At 39.3% G+C, this 25,623-nt stretch overlaps 2 protein-coding genes across 2 annotated transcripts in view; both read right to left on the reverse strand.

Moving 5' to 3' along the window:
- STXBP3 (syntaxin binding protein 3) overlaps positions 1–17,617 on the reverse strand; it is a 50,889-nt gene extending 33,272 nt beyond the window's left edge. The window contains exons 1-4 of the mRNA XM_065907646.1: positions 17,505–17,617; positions 4,557–4,606; positions 3,846–3,927; positions 2,975–3,051 (exon numbers count right to left, since the gene is read on the reverse strand). Of these exons, the coding sequence (XP_065763718.1) occupies positions 2,975–3,051; positions 3,846–3,927; positions 4,557–4,606; positions 17,505–17,553 (258 nt within the window). The 5' untranslated portion in view covers positions 17,554–17,617. The remainder of the gene's footprint in view (positions 1–2,974; positions 3,052–3,845; positions 3,928–4,556; positions 4,607–17,504) is intronic.
- Positions 17,618–22,849: 5,232 nt separating this feature from the next.
- Positions 22,850–25,623, reverse strand: part of FNDC7 (fibronectin type III domain containing 7) — a 29,883-nt gene continuing 27,109 nt past the window's right edge. Inside the window, exon 12 of the mRNA XM_065927548.1 lies at positions 22,850–22,881. Within this exon, the coding sequence (XP_065783620.1) occupies positions 22,850–22,881 (32 nt within the window). The remainder of the gene's footprint in view (positions 22,882–25,623) is intronic.

Consider the following 25,623-nt stretch of genomic DNA (forward strand, 5'->3'; position numbering starts at 1 on the left):
AGGCTTTGGCTTAGTCAATAAAGCTGAGCAAGGCTTTCTTATCTCTCCTTGCTATTCTTTGGAACTCTGCATTCAAATGGGAATATCTTTCCTTTTCTGCTTTGCTTTTCACTTCTCTTCTTTTCACAGCTATTTGTAAGGCCTCCTCAGACAGCCATTTTGCCCTTTTGCATTTCTTTTCCATGGGGATGGTCTTAATTCCCTGTCACGAATCTCCATCCATAGTTCATCAGGCACTCTGTCAGATCTAGTCCCTTAAATCTACTTCTCACTTCCACTGGATAGTCATAAGGGATTTGATTTAGGTCATACCTGAATGGTCTAGTGGTTTTCCCTACTTTCTTCAATTGAAGTCTGAATTTTGCAATAAGGAGTTCATGATCTGAGCCACAGTCAGCTCCCGGTCTTGTTTTTGCTGACTGTATAGAGCTTCTCCATCTTTGGCTGCAAAGGATATAATCAATCTGATTTCAGTGTTGACCATCTGGTGATGTCCACGTGTAGAGTCTTCTCTTGTGTTGTTGGAAGAGGGTGTTTGCTATGACCAGTGCATTCTCTTGGGAAAACTCTGTTAGCCTTTGCCCTGCTTCATTCCGTACTCCAAGGCCAAATTTGCCTGTTACTCCAGGTGTTTCTTGACTTCCTACTTTTGCATTCCAGTCCCCTATAATGAAAAGGACATCTTTTTTGGGTGTTAGTTCTAAAAGGTCTTGTCGGTCTTCACAGAACCGTTCAACTTCAGCTTCTTCAGCATTACTGGTTGGGGCATAGGCTTGGATTACCGTGATACTGAATGGTTTGCTTTGGAAATGAACAGAGATCTTTCTGTCGTTTTTGAGATTGCATCCAAGTACTGCATTTCGGACTCTTTGTTGACCATGATGGCTACTCCATTTCTTCTAAGGGATTCCTGCTCACAGTAGTAGATATTAACATATTTACTAGTAGATATTAACATATTTACTACTAACATATTAGTAGAGGACAGTAACATATTTCTGTTAGAGCTCATTAATCTACCCTGCAAGTCTCTTATCTTCCCCACCATGATTTCCATGATTTTTTTTTGCTTTGAGATACTTCATTTTTATCTTCCAGACTATCAATTAAAATTTCCATAGTGACTATCCTCCTCTACAGTTAACTACTTAACTAAGAAAATATACTTTAGAGCTTCGGAAAGTTTTTACATGTTACAACAGACTCTTCTTAAGTGAACTATTTTCTGTTTAGATTATCATCCTTCCTTCCAAGCTCTTGTATTTTGCTATATGTATCCTTTTCTCATTCTTACTAAACCTTCTCTCTCTGGTCACTTGACCCACTTAGATGTGTGTTTGCTTCTATATCAGCTCAGCTAACGCTTAGGTTTAGCTGTTGGAGTATCCTAAAGAGAGGCAGTACCATAAGAAGAAGGTAAACAAGTTTCTCCTCCTGAGGGCTGTGAGCATAAAAGAAAACAAACCACCCATCTGACCTTTCCCCTAGGGTTCACAGATCTCTTATAACCAAAACTCTTCCTAAAATCTGTCATTTCATGACCCTTGCCTGAGAACTCTCTGAAGCTAGTCTCCAGATGCTTGCCCAGACCCTGAGGAAGGAAATCTCATATCAAGTTTCTCTACAAGTGCCCAAAGAGTCCAAGGTCTCACATGCATCCATAGGTCTATAGGACCCAAAAGTGAATTGATTTGGGATAGGAAGAGAAACCAGAATTGGTTGTGAGAGATAAAGGAGTCACATTTAGATTATCATTTTCTCTGAATTCTTTGATCCTTTCCTGAATATTTTATTTTGTATCCTGCTTTCTGTCACTTACATTAAAAATGAACATTGACATAGATCATTAAAATTTTCTAGAAATCTCATTTTCAATGGTCACAAGGTCTTTCCTACCATTATGTATTAACACTAAGAATTTCTCTGGATTTTAGGAACTTAGTTTAACCATTTACTGATTTTTTTTTAAACAGTAAATTTCATGACTCAGAATGTTTTAAGGTTCTTGATATGGCAAATTATTTTCTAAAAAGGTTGTATTCATCTACACTCCCACTAGCAGTATATAGTAGTTTCTGCTCGATTATCCATTGATAATGCATATTGAGAGCTAGAATACAATACATAGGTAAGACAGATAAAAAAATAAATGTCTAAATATACACCCACACTTTTTTAATCCCTCTGCCAATTTAGTAGATGAAAATGGTGCTTTTGACTTTCATTTTTTTCTGAGCATAAATTTTCTTATAAAATTATATTACAGGTAAGATACAAAATGTCATTAAAATCTACCAGCAGCCAACATGTAGAGATTACATAGTAAATATTTGGGTTTTTCCCAACTGGAATTGTAAAATTAACATTTTTATTCTAAGAAAAAGCCAAAGGATGTGTTGGAAAATGCACTCTCAGATACTATACAGAATAAATGAATCTGATACTTTATATGACTCTAAAAGCTTGACTTTAAGTTGAATTAAATCATGGTTAGATTATAAATTTAAAAATTCCTTTCCCATAAAAAATATACATACATTCATATATATGCATATATGTGTGTATAAAGATACATATGTGTATGTTATAGGGAAGTAAGTAATATTAATGAAAGATTAATCAAAGACTTGTTTCTTTTACATACATTCCCTTTCTCCTAAAATCATGGTTGACTAGAAACTACATGATGAGTAACAAATTACTGAAAGAAACTTAATTTTTTTGAAACTCTATTATTTTATACAAACAAATTCTGCTTTCATATAGGGGGAGAAAGGAATTTTTTCACATATATTCCCATTGAGAAGAATGCAAATAAAACAACCTTCTAATTCAGAAAGACTTTCTTACACAAGCTAGTTTATAACACTACCTGTCTGATAAAGGACATTTTATTACTTTAAATTTCCTAAGAGAAAATCACATCTATGGTGAAAGTTTTGAAGAACATACTGTTTAGATTCAAAACACTCACCTTTGATGTTGGAGAGATAAAATAAAGAGCTTTCATTTGTCTGACAGGTTCTCGATTTTTATAAATATTCTCCACAACTAACAAAAAAAAGTCCAAAATATAAACAAAGAATTATATTTGACTTGGAGTCTCAGTTTTCACATTACAACTTATGGTATTTAATATCTGTCTTTAAAAGGCTATTATGAAGAGCAAATTTAAATAAATGAGTTAAATGATGATGAGCTATGGATGATAACATGATTATGAATATTACAAGATACTGATACTTTCCCCAAAAGGTAAGAGAAATTAAAATCTTATTAACACAATCCTGCCTGGTAGAAGACAGCAACTGTGGCAGTGTTATTTTTCATAACCCCACACTAAAGCTGATTTAAATTTGCAATTGCCTCATTTCTAGGTAATAAAAAGAAGCTTAAAAAGTCAGTATTACACACTCGGAAATATGCACAAAAGTTGATTTTATGACATAAATCTTACTATCCATTTAAAAACAAAACATGAAAACCACAAACATCAGTCAAAATACTGAAGCAAACTTACTGCATCAACAAATAAAACTATAACAAATATATAACAATAAAAAATTGAAGAACAAACTCAGCAAAGCAACTGACTTAGTCTTGGTTAGGGGCGCTTAATTACATGTCTCAGCTGAGGGGAAAAATCCTGACTTACAGAGGTTATTCTGAAGATTCACAAAGAAAAGAGTGTCCATAATAATTATTATAGCTACAGTTACTAAAAAAAAAATAAGACATAATCCCCTGAGAAACACAATTATTAACTAAAATTTATTAATACTTTAAACTCTCCCTATCATAATGGGAAAAAAAAGTTTTTCATGGTGAGTATTTGAAACACTTACCAGTTATACCCTCTGCTAGAAGATCTGTCATTTTGCAACATGATGCCAAAAGCTTAGTGGTAAATTCATCTAGAAGCATTATCTTAAAATGAATATAAATTAAGAAATAGTTTAAGCATTTAACTGCCAAGAATTCACAAAGGACAGAATTTAATGCATTAAACATACTCAAATTCATAATCTTTTTATAACGTAAAATTAAAATATCAGGAGAGTAAACAAAACTATTTAACTTTCATGACTTTTCAACTCATTTAACTTTCATGACTTAGAAATTTATTTCCTCAATATATGGTCATACAATATTATACATAAGTAAGCAATATTTTCACTTTGAAGCAGAATTTGTTCACTTTAAATGCACCTTATGTTGAACATTAAATTTTCTTAAAATCATAAAATGCTGCTTGTGGTGGAATAATTGTTCTAGGCACTGTTCTAAGCACTTTACATGAATAAATTCATTTAATATTTACAAATACTCTACGACATACTACCATCCCTACTTTACAGATAAAGAAACAGAGGCATAGAGACATCAAGTAATTTGCTCAAGAAGCCACAGCTAATAGGAGGTAAAGCTGGGATTTGAAGGCAAACACTATGGTTCTAATTCTGTACTTTTGTACAAGTGTAATAAGTAAAATATGTAAAATCCCCAATAAAGGTTTCCAGCATTATGCAAATTCTATGTGAATATGTAAATTCTACCTTCCATTCGCCTTCTTTCTTGCAGTCATCAAACACTGTTGCTTTTATCTCTGCAAAGAAAAAGAGAACTATTTAGGAATCTTAATAAATAGTTAGAATAAACCATTCAAAATGTCCAAGATGGCTGGGAAATACCACTTGGAATTGCTCAGCTTCATAAAAAGTACATATACACGAGCAAAAATCCAGTTCTCTTTAATACTGAACCTATATGGTACATTTAAACCATAATATATTTTAACTTTTTGAGACTAAAAATATTATTAAAAAGGCTAATATATTTAACTACTGTCCTTTACAGCATCGGACTGTAATTTCACCACCAGACACATCCACAATTGAGTGCTGTTTCCACTTTGGCCTAGCCACTTCATTCTTTCTGGTGCATGTAGGCTCAGTCACTCAGGTGTGTCTGATTCTTTGAGACCCCATGCACTATAGCCCACAAGGCTCTTCTGTCCATGGGGTTTTCCTGGCAAGAATACTAGAGTGTGTTGCCATTTCTTCCTCCAGCAGACCATGTTTTGTCAGAACTCTCACCATGACCTGCCCATCTTGGGTGGCCTTGCACAGCATGGCTCATAGCTTCACTGAGTTATGCAAGCCTCTTCACCAAGAGAAGGCTGTGATCCATGAAGGCAATACGTGAACCGAGAAATTCCAGATGTTCAAGCTGGGTTTCAAAGAGGCAGGGGAACAAGAGATCAAATTGTCTATGTTTACTGAATCATGGAGAAAGCAAGGGAGTTCCAGGAAAACATTTAATTCTGCTTCATTCACTACACTAATACCTTTGACTGTGTGGATCACAACACATGGAAAAATTCTTAAAGAGATGGGAATACCAGACCACCTGACCTGCCTCCTGAGAAATCTGTATGTGAGTCAAGAAGCAACAGTTACAATCGGACAGGGAACAACTGGTTCAAAACTGGGAAAGGAGTATGACAAGGCTGTATACCATGATCCTGCTTATTTAACTTATATGCAGAGTACATCATGTGAAATGCCAGGCTGAATGAATCACAAGATGGAACCAAGATTGCTGGGAGAAGTATTAACAACCTCAGATATACAGATAATACCACTCTAATGGCAGAGAGTGAAGAGGAACTAAAGAGCCTCTTGATGAGGGTGGAAGAGGAGAATGAAAAAGCTGGCTTAAAACTCAACATTCAAAAAACTAATATCAGGGCATCCAGTCGCACCACTTCATGGCAAATAGAAAGGGAAAAAGTGGAAGCAAGGACATATTTTATTTTCTTGGGCTCCGAAACCACTGTGGACGGTGAACACAGCTACGAAATGAAAAGACACTCCTTGGAAGGAAAGCTATGATAAACTGAGACAGCGTATTAAAAAGCAAAGACATCACTTTGCCAACAAAGGTCCATATAGTCAAAGCTATGGTTTTTCCAGTATTGGATGTGAGAGTTGGACCATAAAGAAGGCTGAGTGCCAAAGAATTGATGCTTTCAAATTGTGGTGCTAAAGAATCATCTTGAGAGTCCCTTGGACTGCAAGGATAGCAAACCAGTCAGTCTTAAAGGAAATCAACTATGAATATTCATTGTAAGTACTGTTGTTGAAGCTCCAATATTTTGTCCACCTGACGTGGAAAGCAAACTCACTGGAAAAGATCCTGATGCAGAGAAAGACTGAAGGAAAAATGAGAAGGGGGCAGCAGAGGAAGTGATGGTTAGATAGCATCACTGACACAATAGACAAGAATTTGAGCAAACTCTGGGAGTCAGCAGAGGATAAAAGAGCCTGGAGTGCTGCAGTCCATGAGGTTGCAAAGAGTCAGACACAACTTAGCAAGTAATCAACAGTAATACTTAATTACATAAACACATCTGCAAAAATTTCTGAAAATATTGTTTGACTTGGTTTTCCCAACTCTCCTTAAATCCTAAGTAAACAAGATGAAGAAAAACCTGCAGGAAAATCCCTAACCAGCTCATTACTAAACTACATCTGACAAACGAAACCAGGTAAGTAAGTTTCTTCCTGATTTATTTCATTACAATTTTTGAAAATGTGTTACAGCATTCAGTTTAGTCCCTCAGTTGTGCCTGACTCTGCGACCCCATGGACTATAGCACGCTAGGCTTTCCTGTCCATCACCAACTCCTGGAGCTTGCTCAAATTCATGTCCATTGAATCGGTGATGATATCCAACCATCTCATCCTCTGTCGTTCCCTTCAGCTTCTGCCTTCAATCTTTTCCAGCATCAGGGTCTTTTCCAATGAATCAGTTCTTCACATCAGGTGGCCAAAGTATTGGAGTTTCAGCTTCGGCATCAGTCCTTCCAATGAATATTCAGGACTGATTTCCTATTTAGGATGGACTGGTTTGACCTCCTTGTAGTCCAAGGGACTCTCAAGAGTCTTCTCCGACACCACAACACGAAAGCATCAATTCTTCGGCACTCAGCTTTCTTTATAGTCCAATTCTCACATCCATACGTGACTACTGGAAAAACCATAGCTTTGATTAGATGGACCTTTGTCAGCAAAGTAATGTCTCAGATTTTTAATATGCTGTCTAGGTCGGTCATAGCTTTTCTTTCAAGGAGCAAGTGTCCTTTAATTTCATGGCTGCAGTCACCATCTGCAGTGATTTTGGAGCCCAAGAAAATAGTCTGTCACTGTTTCCATTGTTTCCCCATCTATTTGCCATGAAGTGATGGGACCAGATGCCATGATCTTCACTTTCTGAATGTTGAGTTTTAAGCCATTTTTTTCACTCTCCTTTCACCTTTATCAAGAGGCTCTTTAGTTCCTCTTCACTTTCTGCCATAAAGGTGGTGTCATCTGCGTATCTGAGTTTATTGATATCTCTCTCGGCCAGAATACTGGAGTGGGTAGCCCTTCCCTTCTCCAGAGGATGGAAACCCAGGCCTCCCACATTGCAGGTTTATTCTTCACCAGCGGAGCCACCAGGAAAGCCCAAGAATACGGGAGTGGGTAGCCTATCCCTTCTTCAGCAGATCTTCCTGACCTAGGAATCAAACCGCCTGCATTGCAGGCAGATTCTTTACCAACTGAGCTATCAGGGAAGCCCAAGAAAGATAGTCCTGTCTTGCGATCCCATGAACTGTAGCCTACCAGGCTCTTCTGTCCATGGGATTCTCCAGGCAAGAATACTGCAGTGGGCTGCCATTTCCTTCTCCAGGGGAATTTCCCGACCCAGGATTGAATCCAGGTCTCCTGCATTGCAGGTAGATGCTTTACTGAGTTCGCAGAAAGTCCAACGTTACAGCATTAGGATACAAATATTCAGATTTATAATGAATAAATATTAGCAATGTGTTCCTTGCAATGATTTTCAAAATTAATCTAAAAATATATTTTTAAAATTATTAAACAGTACACAAAGGCAATCCACATAAATACATGTTATTCTACTTGGTAAGACAAAAATTTCCCACATTTAATGTTGTATTAATTTGCAATTAACTTTGAAAACTGTAGTAAAATTAAATATAAATTATAGCAACTTGTGTTTTTATTAATTATTGATAATGAGATATTTATACAATGCATTTCTATTTAATTTATATTTGTATCACTTCACACTTTTGGAAATTTACCATAAAGTTTTTGGCATCATGTTAAAAATGACATGTCCAAGTAGAGGGTATATTTGATAAGGGTTACTGATATTCATCATAAGAATTGTGACCTTAAAAGTTTTACTGTGTTTGGGAAGGTTTCAAAGTGTTAAGACATATTAGTTAAGGGGCTTTTATATGTTTGCTGAGGAGACTATGAAGTTATATGAGATTTACAGCAAAAGCCTGAAGCATTTAACCATAATTTAAGCCTAAAGCAGTATTTTCTAGTATTCTACAGGCAAAGAGGAAGGATTTTCTTAAGCAGCACTGAGGCACTGAAACATTATGGTACTTCCCTATCTAAGCTTGCTTTATTCCTGGATACCTAAAACAAATAGAAAATCATAGACATTTTGTTTGTTTTTGCCAAATTTGTGTCTTTCTCTTAAGAAATGAATGCTCATGGCACTTATGATGGAGCAGACTGAACAGCTCCCCAGCAGAAATCATTCTAGTCTTCTAACACCTTGGAAATGGCATTGTTTTATATGGCAGAAAATAATCACATGTGGCTTACTGAGCACTGGAAATGTGACTCGCCTGAACTGGGATGTCTTGCAAATATAAAATACATACCAGATTTCAAAGACTTAGTAAAAAAACAGAAATTCAAAATATCATTATTTTATTTGATTAGACATTTAAATGGTAACATTTTGGATATATCGGGTTAAACAAAATATATTTTAAAAATTAATTTCACCTGTTTAACTTTTTTGGTTTTTTTTTTTTGGCTATCAGAAAATTTTAAGTAACACACATGGCTTGCTTTTTATTTCTATATATAGTACCACCTTAGAATCTGAGGATACCAAGCCAGTAAGTGCTAGCATCTCAAAAATAAATGATAAAGAGATAACTAGTATGTGGACAGAGATTAGGGGAATCCATGAAAAGTGATTTGGTTACAGGTAAAATGTGTTTGGAGTAGTCCAAGGAAATCACATCAACTAATATTACAGAACTAAAAAGGTATTTCCTCTAATTATTAATGGAAATTATTTAACCTTATAATCCATTTCTCTGGCACCGTAAATTAGGATACATCCCAAGATTCAATTCTCTTACTTTTGCTCTGCTTGTTCTATACTCTTCCTCAGAGACTAATGTTCATCATCAAAGTTTCATCTATCAGATCAGTTCTTCAATTTTTTCCCCCAACTTTACTGAGATAAACTCACATATAACATTGTGTAACTTTTAAGGTTAACAAGGTATTGATCTGATACACATATATTGCACTATAATTACAACTGCAGCGTTAGTTAACACCTCCACCACTCCACATACCATTTCTTTTTTGGGGTGAGAACATGTAAGATCTATTCTCTCTGCAACTCTCAATTATATAGTATGGTATTTTTATCTATAACCACAATGCTGTGCATTAGATCCTCAGAACTTAGTCATCTTCGAACTGGAAGCTTGTACTCTTTGACCAACTTCTCCCTATTTCCTGCTAACCCACAGCAATCCTTCATTTTTCCACAAATTCTCATCTTTTCTTGCACTTCTTTCAATTACACAATACAGGTTTAAGCAGCTACATGCCTCAAATTGAGATTTAATGCCCTAAAAACTGCTCTAGATGTCTCCACTTCTATGAGTTTTATTGTCATCTTCTTAGTCATTGTCTTCAGTTATTTTCTCTTTTCTCCATTTCTAATCACTAGGCAGTATCGATTGTTCTTTCTGGTGATTGCCACCATCACTACCAATGCCCTGATTCTTACTCTCTCTCACAGAATTACTACAGTAATATCCTGTCTGAATTTCCTGCTCCCTACCTCTAACCCCTTTACCTTCCCCAGAATGTTTTCCACACTGCAGTCAAGACTCCTCTTCCTGAAGCACAGTCCTGTCACTTCAATACCCACCTCAAAATTCTCTCAAATTCTGTTACCTCAGAATAAAATCTAGATTCTACCATTCAACATCCTCCATCAACTGGCCTTCACCCAATCTCTAAATTAATCTTCCACCAGTCCAAATGGTATCCAATTAATGACCTATTAATACCAATTACCCTAACTTTTCTCCTTCTGTTTCTTCTACATATGAAGTGAAATATATTTTAAATTGTAACGCCAAAGAGGATGTGAAAATACTGATGGAAAAAATGAAAGGAGAACTAACAAAGTAGTGTATGGCATCAGCAATGCCAAATGTATAATCAGAAGGGTTCAGGGGTTAACATTTCATAGAGGTGGTAGTTACATAAATAAAAATTTATCCAGCTATACTTTTAGCAACAGTACACTTTATACTAGCATTATACTTAGTGAAAACTTTAGGAACAAAAAATTACTTCAGCATTGTTCTAATAAGTCCCCAAAATGCTGACAGCTGCTGTTGGAGGAGGAAGACAAACTTTTCATCTCTAATGGCTTCCCACTGCTAGAGCATTTTTAAACAATTTAGTTCCAACCTACCTTTTATAGCCTTCATCCCCCTATTCCTTGCAATAAATATTTTGTACTCAAACAAAAGGAATTATTCCCTCTTCCATAAACAATCACATACTTTGATGTCTTTGGGTCCTAGTTCAGACTTCCCTATCTGGCAAAAAACTACTACCTTTCAATGTTACCCTCTATTTGGAGTCTTCCCTAATGCAGTTCCAGAGAGGAAAAAATTTCTTTTTCTTCTCTTTTTCTGAAACTTCTTCATGCTGCTAACATAGTACTTAGTACCTGTATACCTGTCTCCTCCCACTGAACTGTGAATTCCAGGAGGTCAAGGAATATGAATACAGAAGGGGGAAATGTGGAAACAGTGACAGATTTTATTTTCTTGGGCTTCAACTTGCTTCACTTAGTTACTATTGTTCTGCTGTTTTTCAAATAAACTTCATCAAATTTTTATTTAAAATCTTTTATCAGTGATAGCTTTGCTACCACTCCCCTACAGCTGCTGCTGCTAAGTCACTTCAGTTGTGTCTAACTCTGTGTGACCCCATAGACGGCAGCCCAACAGGCTCTGCCGTCCCTGGGATCCTCCAGGCAAGAACACTGGAGTGGGTTACAAAAAACAAATGAACAATACCAAGCACTATAAATTTTTTACTGATGTTACATATAGGAATTAGTTTTGTAAATAAATGCAGTCCTTTGTACTTGAAACATTAAATTTTTAAAAGGGGTTTTAATGTAGTCCCTAAAGGCTGATTCCCTCTCATGTTTTAGGTCTCAGCTCAAATGTTACCTACTCAGAGAAACAGGGCAAAGGCTAAGAGACTTATGCCAAGAGAATGCACTTGTCATAACAAACACCCTCTTCAACAACAGAAAGAGACAACTCTACACACGGATATCACCAGATGGTCAATACCTAAATCAGACTGATTATATTCTTTGCAGCTGAAGATGGAGAAGCTCTATACAGTCAGCAAAAACAAGACCAGGAGCTGACTGTGGCTCAGATCATGAACTCTTGACTGCAAAATTCAGACTTGAAGAAACTAGGGAAAACCACTAGACCATCAAAAATGAAAGTGAAAGTGAACAAAGAAAGTGAAAGTGAAAGTCGCTCAGTTGTGTCTGACTCTTTGGGACACCATGGACTCCTCCATGGAATTCTCCAGGCCAAAATACTGGAGTGGGTAGCCTTTCCTTTCTCCAGGGGATATTCCCAACCCAAGGATCGAACCCAGGACTCCTGCATTGCAGGCAGATTCTTTACCACCTGAGTCACAAGGGAAGCTTTCTAGACCATTCAGGTATGATCTAAATCAAATCCTTTATGATTATATGGTGGAAGTGACAAATAGATTCAAGGGATTAGATCTGATAGACAGAGTGCTTGAAGAACTATGGATGGAGGTTCACGACACTGTACAGGAGATGTTGATCAAAACCATTCCCAAGAAAAAGAAATGCAAAAAGGCAAAACAGTTGTCTGAGGAGGCCTTGCAAAAAGCTGAGAAAAGAGAAGTGAAAGGCAAAGACAAAAGGAAAGATATATCCATCTGAATGCAGAGTTCCAAAGAATAGCAAGAAGAAATTAGAAAGCATTCCTAAGTGACCAATGCAAAGAAACAAAGGAAAACAACAGAATGGGAAAGACTAGAGATCTCTTCAAGAAAATGAGAGATACCAAGAGAACATTTCATCCAAAGATGGGCACAATAAAGGACAGAAATGGTATGGACCTAACAGAAGCAGAAGATGTTAAGAGAAGGCAAGAATACACAGAAAAACTATACAAAAAAGAGCTTCGTGACCCAGATAATCATAATGGTGTGATCACTCACCTAGAGCCAGACATCCTGGAATGTGAAGTCAAACAGGCCTTAGGAAGCATCACTATGAACAAAGCTAGTGGAGGTAATGGAATTCCAGCTGAATTATTTCAAATCCTAAAAGATGATGCTGTGAAAGTGTTGCACTCAATATGCCAGCAAATTTGGAAAACTCAGCAGTGGTTACAGAATTGGAAAAAGTCAGTTTTCATTCCAATCCCAAAGAAAGGCAATGCTAAGGAATGTTCAAACTACCATACAACTATACTCACCTCACATGCTAGGAAAGTAATGCTCAAAATTCTCCAAACTAGGCTTCAACTATACGCAAACTGAGAACTTCCAGATGTTCAAGCTGGATTTAGAAAAGGCAGAGGAAACAGAGATCAAATTACCAACATCCACCTGATCATAAGAAAAAGCAAGAGAGTTCCAGAAAAACATCTGCTTCATTGACTACACTAAAGCCTTTGACTGTGTGGATCACAACAAACTGTGGAAAATTCTTAAACAGATGGGAAAACCAGACCACCTGACCTCCCTCCTGAGAATTCTGTATGCAGATCAAGAGGCAACAGTTAGAAGCAGACATGGAACAACAGACTGGTTCCAAATTGAGAAAGGAGTACGTCAAGGTTCTATATTGTCACCCTGCTTACTTAACTTCTATGAAGAGTACATCATGTGAAATGCCAGTCTGGATGAAGCACAAACTGGAATCAAGATTACAGGGAGAAATATCAATAACCTCAGAGACACAGATGACACCACCCTTATGGCCAAAAGGGAAGAGGAACTAAAGAGCCTCTTGATAAAGGTGAAAGAAGAGAGTGAAAATGCTGACTTAAAACTCAACATTCAAAAAATGAAGATCATGGCATCCAGTCCCATCACTTCATGGCAAATGGATGGGGAAACAATACAAAAGTGACAGACTTTATTTTCTTGGGCTCCAAAATCACTGCAGACAGTGACCGCAGCCATGAAATAAAGATGCTTGCTCCTTGGAAGAAAAGCTATGGCCAACCTAGACTGCATATTAAAAAGCCAGAGACATTACTTTGCTGACAAAGGTCTGTCTAGTCTAACATATGGTTTTTCCAGTAATCATGTATGGATGCTCTGAGAGTTGGACTATAAAAAAAACTGAGCACTGAAGAATTGATGCTTTTGAACTGTGGTGTTGGAGAAGACTCTTGAGAGTCCCTTGGACTGCAAGGAGATCAAACCAGTCAATCCTAAAGGAAATCAGTCCTGAATATTCATTGGAAGGACTGATACTGAAGCTCCAATACTTTGGCCACCTGATGTGTAGGACTGACTTGTTAGAAAAGACCCTGAAGCTGGGAAAGACTGAAGGCAGGAGGAGAAGGAGACCACAGAGGATGAGACGGTTGGATGGCATCACTGACTTGATGGACATGAGTTTGAACAAGCTCTAGAGTTGGTGATGAACAGGGAAGCCTGGCGTGCTGCAGTCCACAGGGTTGCAAAGAGTCGACTGAGTGTCTGAACTGAACAGAGAATCCTTTCCTGACCTACCTATCCAGAGAAGCCTCTTTCTTTATATAGATATCAAGGACTGAAATAGCCACGTTTATTCTTTGTTTACACACTTATTTTCTATTATTCCCCACTTGAATGGAAGATTCAGGAAGACTGGAACTTGTCTCCTTTCTATCCCTGTATTCCCATAGGAATTCAATATTTACTGAATAAATTGGGGGCATTACAGAACTGATCTGTTCACTTTTTTTCCTGTTTACTTATAAAAAATATTTATTTATTCAGCTTCATTGGGTCTTAGTTGCGGCACATGGGCTTAGTTGCTCCCCAGCATGTCGGATCTTAGTTCCAGGATTGAACTGCCATCCCTGGCATTGTAAGGCAGATTTTTAACCACTGGACACCAGGGAGTACCCTCCCCGCCCACCTCACCCCCACCCAACATTTTACTTTTAACAAGCACTATTACCCATTGCATTCTGCCAGGGACTGTTTGGAATTTAACTCTCTAGAAGACACAATAGTGGACCTACCTTCAAGAAGCTTATTAAGAGAGCCACAAAAGGCACCAATTGCAAAGGATAAACCACACATGCTACAGAAATATGAGACACGGATTAAAATGAGAAGCTGCTATGGAGGTAATTGCCCCATTTGTGCTGAGACTTGAAGGCTGGCTAAAACTTAGATAGTTGAAGAATAGTGAGTAAGAGGAGCATTCTAGACAGAAGAACTGGCATCAAGATGTGGAGGCAGAAGATTTTGAGAAGAGTCAACAGGAGGACTAGCCAAACATCAATATTATACTAGGAATTATACTAGGAAAAGTAGGCTGGAGGTTATAAATCTTCAAATGCAGACTAAGTGTCTGAAAAGATCTTTGGGCACAAGTGCAGGGTATTTCTCTGTAGGTCTTTTTAAGCAGGAGATCAGCATGATCATAGCTCAATACTATTAAAGGAAAACTAGTCTGGTCAGATGAACTGGAGTGAGAAAGAACAAGGCTTGGAAGCTCAGTTAGGCTACTCAAACAGACTGGGCAAAAAATAAGGCTCTGAACTGAGGTTTAAACATTGTAGAAAGTCACAGACAGGTCACACAGAAACTCTGCAGCCAAAAAAATCTTGGTTGGAATACTAAGTCTATATTTAACAGTTGTTTAAGGTGTTTTTTTTTTAATAAAAAATGGCTTTATTATGATTTACATATAACTCATCCAACGTATACAATTAAATGGCTTTCAGTATATTGAGCTGTATGCTTATCACTGTAATCAATTTTAGAACATCTCATTACTTCAAAAGGAAACCCAGTTCCTTAGCCATAATTCCCACATGTCCCCAGCCTCCCTAGACATGAGCAACCACAAATCTACTTTCTACTAATCTCTATATATTTGCTTATTCTGGACATTTAATATGAATGGAGTCATATGGTTCTTTATGACTGGCTTCTTTTCATTTGGCATAGTTTTTCCAAAGATCATCAACACTGTAGCATGTATCAGTACTTCCTTCTTTTTATTGCCCAATAATATTCCATTATATGGACATACCATGTTATTAATCCATTCACCAGCTGATGGGCATTTGGGCTATTCTGCCTTTTTGCCTATTTAGAATAATGCTGCTATGATAATAGGTATATCAGCTTTAACATCTGTTAAAGAGATAATAATTCTTATTAAGTTTTAATGTTTGTAAAGAAAGGTGCCTGGCACAGAGTAATGTTGAAAAAATATTAATTCCCTTCTTCCTACTTTGCAGGTAAATTGAAAGTTACTTATCTTTCTACTCTCATCAAACTGTACTATCCTAAACCTAGCAAAACCTTTTCCCAGTCAAATATGATTCTCCTACCTCTGAGGAGATATCTTCCTCATTTCTTTCAGACTCCATCTTCTTTAGCTAACAGAATTCACAGGCTCTCACTTCTCTTTCTCTACTTACTAAATGATGAATGAATATCATCCTGTCTTTTAGTTATGTTCCTATTTACACAAAAATTCCAAAAACTATTTTTTTGAATCTTTATAACACTTTTCTTCCATTTATCATCCCCTCTTCTTTATCTTACACTCCATGTTTATATCCTGGTGTTACCTCAACTTAACAGCACAAGATGGAAATTTGGTTATCTGTAAACACTCCCTCTTGCCTAGTTTCCATGCTATCAACACTAATGTTACTAACATTAACCTTTTTTTCCCTGATAAATGCTGATGTTAAGGACCATCTTGGAAATTATTTATACAACACAATTCATTACCTATTTTCATATATATATATATATTTAAATACAATTGTGATTTTAAAACATTACCAAATCTTAAAAGTGACCCATATAAATTTTGAAAAACAAAATGGTAACCTTTATAAGGTTAAGTGTAAGTCGCTCAGTTGTGTCCGAATCTCTGTGACCCCATGGACTGTCCATGGAATTCTCCAGGCAAGAATACATAAGTCGGTTGCCATTTCCTTCTCCAAACCTTATAATTATCCAATTAAGAAAAATCTGTCATAACTTTTTTCCCCCATTCTATTTATACACTTGTTTCTAGTACCTGATATGTTAAGGAATACAACAGCTACCGATTTGGAGTTTTAATTTTAAACAAGAAACTCTATAACCCCCAGAATTTTATTAACTCAGTCATTATTTCTGTTCTTTGCTCAACAAGCCGGAACCAGAAATACTAATTAGATGCTATAATCCTTTCCACTACTGGGCCATAATTACTTTGAACCCAGCAAGGCCAAAAACAATGATGGTTCTTCCTGTCTGGCGGTTTCATTCTCTCTCTAAGGTGGCAGACATAGGTTTGGAGTGATATTTACGAAAGTTGTAGAAGACACGGCAGAGTGGCAGAGTATCAGTCACCAGTAAGTGGTGAAGCCCCAGATGAAGGGAGTGGCTCCAAGAGTGTAAAGAAAGAGGTGAAGGTGCAACTTTGCCCCAAGATACACTCATTCCCGTGGTCCCTTCTCAAGAACTCTTGAGAAAGTGGGTTCTTCTAGAAAGAAAGAAGGGTCTGTTTTTTAAAAGGACAGGCATCGTAAAGTACAGCTGTAAAACTCTCCCGGATACTAAGACGAATGAGCAGAATACGCAATCTTCGGAAACTCAAGTGTGGGGAGACTCGGGGGGACGGCATAAAGAAACACAAGTGCTCAGATTATCTCGGGTGGAGAGACATCGCCTACTGGTGGGGCCCAGGCGGGAACGCCGCCCAGATCCGCGCAGGGGCCCCGGGCGGAAAAGCTGGGCCGGGGGCCTTTCATCCAGGACGGGACTTCGCAGTCAGGGCCCGGCCGAGCAGAGAGCCCAGACGCTGCCGGTCGCCGGCGTGAAGGCCTCGTCCTCCCGCTCCCCGCCCATCTCTGGCACCGCCAGAACAAGGGCTGGGAAGGAAAGCAGGAAGAAATCCTGACAGGAAAAGCAGGAAGAAATCCTAACAGGGACCTGGGAGCCAAAGCAACAAGTGCCAACCGCGGCTCTCCAAGATACTGCTGGTCTGGGGCAGGAAAGCAGGGCCCGGAATGCTGGCCTTCCCTTTCTCAGCCTCTGCCCCACCGCACTCACTCTGCCACACGACGCTCTTCAGCCCCCTTTCCGTCACCGGCGGCGCCATCTTCCCAAGCGCTGTGGAGGAGCAGCGGCCACCTCCCACTCGCAGACTATTTCAGATGTGAGAGCGACTTCTGGCGGGCCCCGCCCTTCGCTGCGGGGAGGGCCCCGCCCACACCCACGGGCCACGCCCACAAGTGACGTCACGGGCCTCTATGGGATTCCCGCCCAACCCCAGACTGAGGCTGCGCAGTGTGGGTGAGTTCTCCGTGGGCAGTTGCGCTCCCCCTAGCGGGAGGCTCTCAGCCGAATTTCAATGTCCTGGGATGTCAGAAAGTGAAACCGTACCAACGGATTGTGAGCTAACACCACCTAAGAAACTCGAATTCACGCATACGATTCATGAAAAAGAGAGGGGTTCTTCGGTTTACAAAAGAATTCTTCACTTTGAGAAGGGATTTATAATAGACTTCACTCTGTCAGCTACCGAATAGAAAATTTAGCCTCCAAAAAAGTTTATTCACTTTTCAAGGACATAATAATTATGTAGAACCATGAGGTGCAGCCCGCTGTGCCCAGAACTGTGCAGGACTTTCAGGCAAGTCAAAGAAAGGAGAAACCCACTTCTGAAGAATTAAAAATCTAATTAGATAGCTCAGTTCCTGGCATGCTTGAAGGCAGTCAAATATTGGTTGAAATAGTGAATGCCGTTATGTTGACAATATACATAAATGAACCAATAAAACAATACTTAGTCAACAAACATTAATTCATGTGGAAGGGACTATCAGTGCTTTAGATTTAAAAGAGGGGAATTATTGCTGATTCACAAAGGAGATGATCTGAGCTCAGACTTCGGGAAAGTTTAGGCAGAGATCTGTTTCTTGAGATGGTTATTTTGAGACTTGAAATCAAGGTAATCAGTCATAGGGGAATTCTGGGGAGGTTCAGTGCTTAGGATTCCAGCACTTTCACTGATAAGTGGGTGGGTTCAGTCACTCATTGGGGGAACTAAAATCCCACAAGCCCTGAGACCAACAACAAACAAGAAGTTATCAATCATGAATTAAAGCAGTTTAGTTTCTGGGACCCTCAACTGTAACATAAACATCATGCTAAGTCACTTCAGTCGTGTCTGACTTTGTGCGACCCCATAGACGGCAGCCCACCAGGCTCCCCCGTCCCTGGGATTCTCTGGGCAAGAACACTGGAATGGGTTGCCATTTCCTTCTCCATATATAAACATCATATACACTAGCAAAAAAGCAGACTTTCTCACACTGATTTGCAAAGAACCAATGGTCTTAATTCGAGTTGGTCACATAGGGAAGTGGAAATGGTTAGTTACTACTAGTAATAATAATGGCTAACATTTACTGTGGATCTAGTATATGCCAGGCAGCATGCTAAATTAATTATCTCATTAATCCTCACAGTCAAGGAACCTGAAGCTTACTGAAACTAAATAACTTGCCAAGGATGCACAGGAGTGGTGCAGTGGGAAGGAAAATAAGGTTTGAGTTACACAGATAGGGCAGGCTGTGAGATGACTTGCAATTTTTGCTCTTTAGGAGAGAGAAGGAAAATGAAGGATAAAAAACAACCGTAAAATGAGTTCAAGCAAAAACCTATGGCATGAATGGCTTTCCATTCTAGACTTAATTGGGCCAAGCTGGGGCTCTGGCCTCTTTCAAATCTACTTTAAATAGACTTAGCTGCTCAAAATTTTAAATAAATGCACACATTATATTTCTCTCCCTTTTCAATTTTAAATCAGATTCTGCTTTGTATAGCAGGGTTGAGCCCGCAGCCATAAGAAAAAGACATGTTACAGACTCACACTTCTAAAATGAAGCTCCTTGTCCTCAAGGGTCAAACCAAGACAGAGGAATGAGGAATGAATGAAAGTGTCTTCAGAAGAATGACCATGTGCCAGGGGTAATACAGAAAGGGCCTTCTGGGTTGGAAGTTTGACTTGGGTCACATGGGGTATAACTGTGATTCATGCTCCTGAAGGCCAGATTCCAAGGTGGCAATGTAGTATAGTGCAGCAAATGTGGGCATTAGGAGCATGTAGACATGGGTCCATAAACCCTGGATTGGCCTCTTATTAGTAGTATGACTTGAAACACTTCAGTGTCATTGCATTTATATGTTGAAGGTGAGTATAGTATCTCAAACCTCACAAGAACCCAACAAAATGATAATCTTTACAGCAATTTTACAGATGTGAAAACTGAGATTCAGAGGGAGACATTAAATGATCTCAAGATGGCTCCCAAACCACTGGCTTTTCCATCATGCTACATTGCCTAACCTCACTTGTCCTAGTTTCACATAACCTCTCTGAGCTGTCTCTCTAGTCTCCTCTAGTTGGTTTACCTAAACAGATTGAACAAAAAATTTGAATTCCCTGAACAGGATATAGCAGAGCGGAAGACAGAATCTACCAACTAATCAGAGATGAAAAATCTGTATTGCATAATTTGTAAAGCAGATAGATACACAGTTGAAATAATTGAGACTGAATGTAAAACCTCTTGAGTTAAGGCAGATCACTCACTCACCATCCTATATCCAGGTCTTCTTCTCTAATAATTTATCAATTAATCATGTTAACCCAGAGAAATATTTTCCATAAAAATATCATAATTAGAAGGTCTGATCAATGCTACATAATTACTTGGTCCCCTGATAATCTGTGTTTCCACTGGTTAGCTATGAGAACATGAATGAATTCCTTGACCTTTCTGGGTCTCATTTTTGTTATATATATATATATATATATAAAAGAATATTATCATTTAAGTCAGAAAGTTGTTATGAGGATAAGTATAGGAAAAGCACTTAAAAGCATGTAGTATGTGCGACATCCGTGTTTTGGTTTTATGTTCACCCAGTGTGGACCACATTGTCTTCTGTGGAATTCTGACCAAAGCAGCCCAGACTTAGATGCCTAGCTAAGTAGACAGCCATTTCATTTTTTCTGTATTCTGGTATTTACAGGGTATGAGTATACTGGTCCCAGGAGCCCCCTAGTGTCCTGGGACCAGGGATCCTGACCTTCCATTTGGCTTTTGCCCTCGGCTCTTTGCCTGTTCCAGTCAGTCATGGACACAACTCTTATCAGAGGGCACACACTGCCAGAGACTGGGCTCAGCACACAGTCTGTCATTGGCTCTGAACCACAACCCAGAACACTGCCCCAGTTCATTCATGGTCCCCTCACAGGGCACGGACCCACTCTGAACCCTTCAGATCTCGTCACTAATCTTTCGTCACATGCCACAGCCCCCTAGCTTCTGTTAAATTAATTAAACAAGGAGGCCATTAGACTGAGGTGGCTCTAATACCTTAGCCAGCTTTGTGAAGAAACCAAAACCTAAGTCTTTATGTGACAATGTTAAGAAATCAAAATCTAAGGACAAGTAATCACAAATAGCCAACTAGGATTTCCCAAATAAGACAACCACTATAGCTACATAGCTACTGGTTTTATAGCCAGTCAAGTAATATCCTTGCTTTGTTTCCACCTCTTTTCAGTAAAAGTCTCCCCTCTCCCACCAACCCCTGCCCCCAGCTCCTGTCAGTAGAGTACTCCTAAATCATTTCAGTTCAAATGATTTAGGTTCTGAATTCAAATCAATTTCCGCTCAGATAAACTCTTAAAATGTTTTACATGCCTCAGTTTATCTTTTGACATGTTTCAGCTTCCTACCACTGAAATTTTGCTTCAAGGAAGAATGGGGCCAATGCAAGTCTTTTAAGGTTCCCAAACTTGGCCACATGGCAGAAACACTTGGTGAGTTTGTTAAAAGTATGGATTCCCAGGTCTGGTCCCAAACCTGCTTAGTTAGAATCTCCAGAGGATGGTACCAGGAAGTCTGTATTAAATGATGAGTTCCCCAGCTGATGTCAATGCACCTAGTCCAACTCCTGTTCATCCACTGGTATTTAGGAACAAAAGTGAACTAAATTCGGTCCTCTTCTGTGTGTGCTGTCTGACTCAGTGATTTCTATTTTTCTGGAATCTAAGTTCTTTGGCTTGCCATCTTTTCAAGTGCAAATGCTCTTAGGTATCTCCTCAGTGGCGCATTTGTATCTCGGTCTCACACCGAAAGGGAAAGCAGACACAGAAAAGGAAGCTTGCTGTTCCCTCCCAGTGCGCCTCAAGCCTAATTCCGTGCTCCAGTTCCCTCTGGGCAGAGTTCTATGGTTGTTCCTAACTACAGACAGTCTTAGTTCCACAGCTAGGCTTCTGGGGAGCAAACACTTTAGTTACGTGTGTTACACAAGTCCAATTTGCACTATCTTTTAATAAGGTTACTGGCACTCGAAGGACAATATTTTTTTTAGGTACAACAGATTTATCATTGCCTTTTCTCTCCAAAAAAAAAAAAGGAGCAATTACAGTGTGAGTGAGGAATAGAGCCAACAAGATCAATGGTCCTTCCCTCCAAAGATGCATGTATGTCAGTCTGCCACAGTTTGGGTCTCTGCCCCTGACTGTCCCTCCATCTGAAGTCTTTGTTCATTCAAAAGCATGACTACAATCATTCCAGTAACAGGCTAGCAACTCTGCTTTCCCAGACACTCACACAGAGGTGTCAACACATGATGCTTTCTTTCTTTTGGAAAAGACTGCGAGTGGCTCAGCTTCCTCCTAACTTTATTATTATTATTTTTTTTCCTCCTCCTAACTTTAGATGAGGGTGTTATTTCCTACAGGTGGCCCTGGCAGCTGCTGCTATCCAGCCTCAGCCAAAGTCTTTGTTGAGTTTTGTTTTGGATGAGTGCAGTCAATGTGTGGTGGCTTGATTTTGACTTCTTTGGGAATGGACGCTTCCAACTCTTGAATGACTAGAGAGCTGCATGGCAAGTGCTGGGTCGCTGAAACACTTATGAAGTGGGTGTGTTGTAGTCTCTACTATGTCTGGGTGTAAGAAATCTCCAAGAATTTCTGCTACGCAGACCTTTCACATCTCCAGGACTTTCCCAGTGTGCTGGCTCACTCTGGCAGCCTTTCACAAGACTTTCTGGATTAATTTCTCCCCTGAGTCTTCTCTGCAGCAGATCTTGAACTCCTGTGCCATTGAGGACACACCTGACCTGGAACTCAGGAAGTGGAGTCAGAGCAGTTCTTCTAAAGGCCAAAAGAGCTTGTCCTATCCTAGAGGCATTTTGTATTCTAATAGACATTTTCCAGCTCTAATCACACTAACAATTAAGGAACCTCTGCAAAAGATATGGGAAGAAATTTTTAAAGCAAAGAAAAATATAACACTTTGCCTTTGAATTATAACATTTCAATTTAAATTACTCACTAGTCAAATCTCTGTTTTCATCCATGGTTTACTGTGTCATTCCACATTTCTCTTCCCTCTGTAAATCACTGAAAAGGCAAGGAAGGGAGGAAGCCACAAAATGCATTAGTATGGAGACATTTTCTTAAGTTAAAAAGCCCTCAGATGTCAGAGGTTCAGATTAGTGTTTCGGTTTGAAATGCTATTTTTGCATCCCTTCACAGCAAGTAAGCAGAAAAGTAAGATAAACTGAACCATTCAAAGGGCAAGAAGAAACTGACCATCAGGTTCTAAGTAACCAGGATGTTCTCTCTTCTGCTTTGTGAAATGAATCCTCCCCAAGAGTCTCTTGGACCTCAGACTACTGACCCAAGACAAAGGACTTTCCACCCCCAAGCCTTTTACTTACTGAGCTTACTTTGAGCCTGTCATTGGGTCTAACAATTTATATCTCCTTTAATCTTCATAACATCTTATGATAAGTTTGTTCCAATTTTCAGATGAGGAAACCTGTACTTAGAATTGAAGCACCTTGCCTAAGGGAAAGGGACAGTGGCAGGATTTGAACCCAGGTCTGTCTCTTAAAAAACCCATTCATGCTGTTGAAAAGCTTTAGGATAATCCAAGAGTTAAGCAATTTAGACCAACAAGATTCCCAAAGCTTCCCTTAGTGTATCTAGAGGCCCTATGCCAGCTAGGAACCTACTCTGACTAGTCCTGTGTTAGAGAGGAGAAATGCTGAAACTGGACAGCAATTTAGAATTTCTCCCTTAATACAGTGAATTCTATATGATGTAGAGACCCCAAAATAATCATTTTTGAGAGTCTTGCAGAATTTCCACAACAATCTCTTAAAGTAAAGGTCAGATCTCTTCAGGTTGAAGACTGAAACTCGCTAAGAAAGGAGAAGTAATAATCAAGACCAGCCCAGAGGGACATAGGAAGTGGACAGCAGTGACCTAGAGCAGTGCTTCTCAAACTTGGATAGTGTTAGAATCACATGGGAACCTGATAGAAACACAAGGGCCCACTTCAGCAGGCATGGGTCCCTACATCCTTTGCTAGCTTTCCAAGAGATTTTGATACACACCAGTTTGAGCACTACTACCTAAGCAGTAACCCGCAAACTTGAATATGCATGTGAATCACCTGGAGATTTAGTAACTCTGCATGGGGCCTAAAACTACACATTTTGAACAAGGTTTCTGGTGATCTCAAATAGCAAGGTCTAAGAGTGATGGTTTTCAAGCTTTTTTTTTTTTTTAAGTATCATCTCTTTAACAAAATCTTACGGAAGACCAATATATAATATACCACTCTTCACCTCCTAGGGATCCCCAAGATATTTCTACTACCCCTCTGTGGCTCAGGAGAAATATTGAATTAAAACCACCATAATACTGGAAAGATGGTCCAAGAATGCAGACCCTGGTCCATGTACAGTTTACTGAAGACCAGAGCTTATGGTCATTAGTTCTTTGGGAGTTTTTTTCAAGTAATTATAATTTAGAACTTTCCTCATAATTTATTTTCAATAAGCCAGGTCTGTTTCCCTGTAATCACTGGAAACAGTAACCCTTTAAAAATTAATAGGATTATTGTTATTTCAGAACTGCTTGTGGGGCTCCCCCGGTTCCTCAGCAGAAAAGAATCCTCCTGCCAATGCAGGAGATGCAGGTTCAGTCCCTGGGTCAGTAAGATCCCCTGGAGAAGGGAAGGGCAATCCACTCCAATATTCTTACCCAGGAGATCCCGTGGACAGAGGGGCCTGGTGGGCTACAGTCCATGGGGTCACAAAGAGCTGGACACGACTTAGTGATTACACAGCAACAGCAAGTGGGGCAAGAATTAGAAAATATGTGTCTTCTGTGCTCAGAGAAGTAATGGACTGGGAGAGGAAACAGAGAACCAGCAGCAAAGAGAAGCATGTGCCCTACCGGTGGAAGGAGGTGTTGGAAGGGAGCTGGCCCAGGCTGGAAGGTATCCAGTGGGGTTTGCTCGTAGGAAGGCTTCATTTTCTTATATCCTCTGAAGTCAACCATGTATGACTGTGTGTGTGTGTTGTGTGTTGTGTGTGTTTACGTGTCCGGTCTGTAGTTTGGGTTTTATAATATTCCCTAGGGGTATTCCCAAGGCCTCACATCAAGCAATCCTCCTAGAAGATGGTAGCAAAGATTCCTCCTGAAGCACCACATGCTACTCACTGGGTCAGCACACACAGCTCTGTGACCATCTCCATAGCCCCAAGCCAAGAGTAGCCCCCATGAGGCCCCCAGAATAGCCTAGAGGGGATCAGTCCTGAGCATATCTGAGTGGCAGTGAGGGTTACCTTTACTCCAGATGCCCTTTCAGCACCCGTTTACCTCTGCTGGCCATGTCCACCCATGCAAACTGGAAGCAGACATCTTAGGACCCTGCAGGCTGTTAACAGATTCTAACACCTGACTACCAAAAGTGTGGTCGGACCAGCACCATCAGTGTCACCAGCATCACCTGGACCTTGTTAGAAGTGCAAAATCTTAGATCTTTGCTACACCTACCAAATCAGAATCTGGTTTAATAAGACCCCAGGTGATTTCTATGCACAGTAAACTTTGAGAAGCTCTGCTCTAAAGCAGCAGTTCTCAGTCTTGGCTACACCTTAGAATCACCTAAGAAGCTTTTCCCTGGTGGCTCAGATGGTAAAGAATCTTCCTGCAATGTAGGAGATCTAGGTTTGATTCCTGTGTCAAGAAGATCTCCAGGAAGATCCTGGAGAAGGCAATAGCTACCCACTCCAGTATTCTTGCCTGGGAAACCCCATGGACAGAAGAGCCTGTAGGCTACAGTCC

Source organism: Muntiacus reevesi, chromosome 1 (assembly GCF_963930625.1).
Source record: "Muntiacus reevesi chromosome 1, mMunRee1.1, whole genome shotgun sequence".
Classification (NCBI taxonomy): Eukaryota; Metazoa; Chordata; class Mammalia; order Artiodactyla; family Cervidae; genus Muntiacus; species Muntiacus reevesi.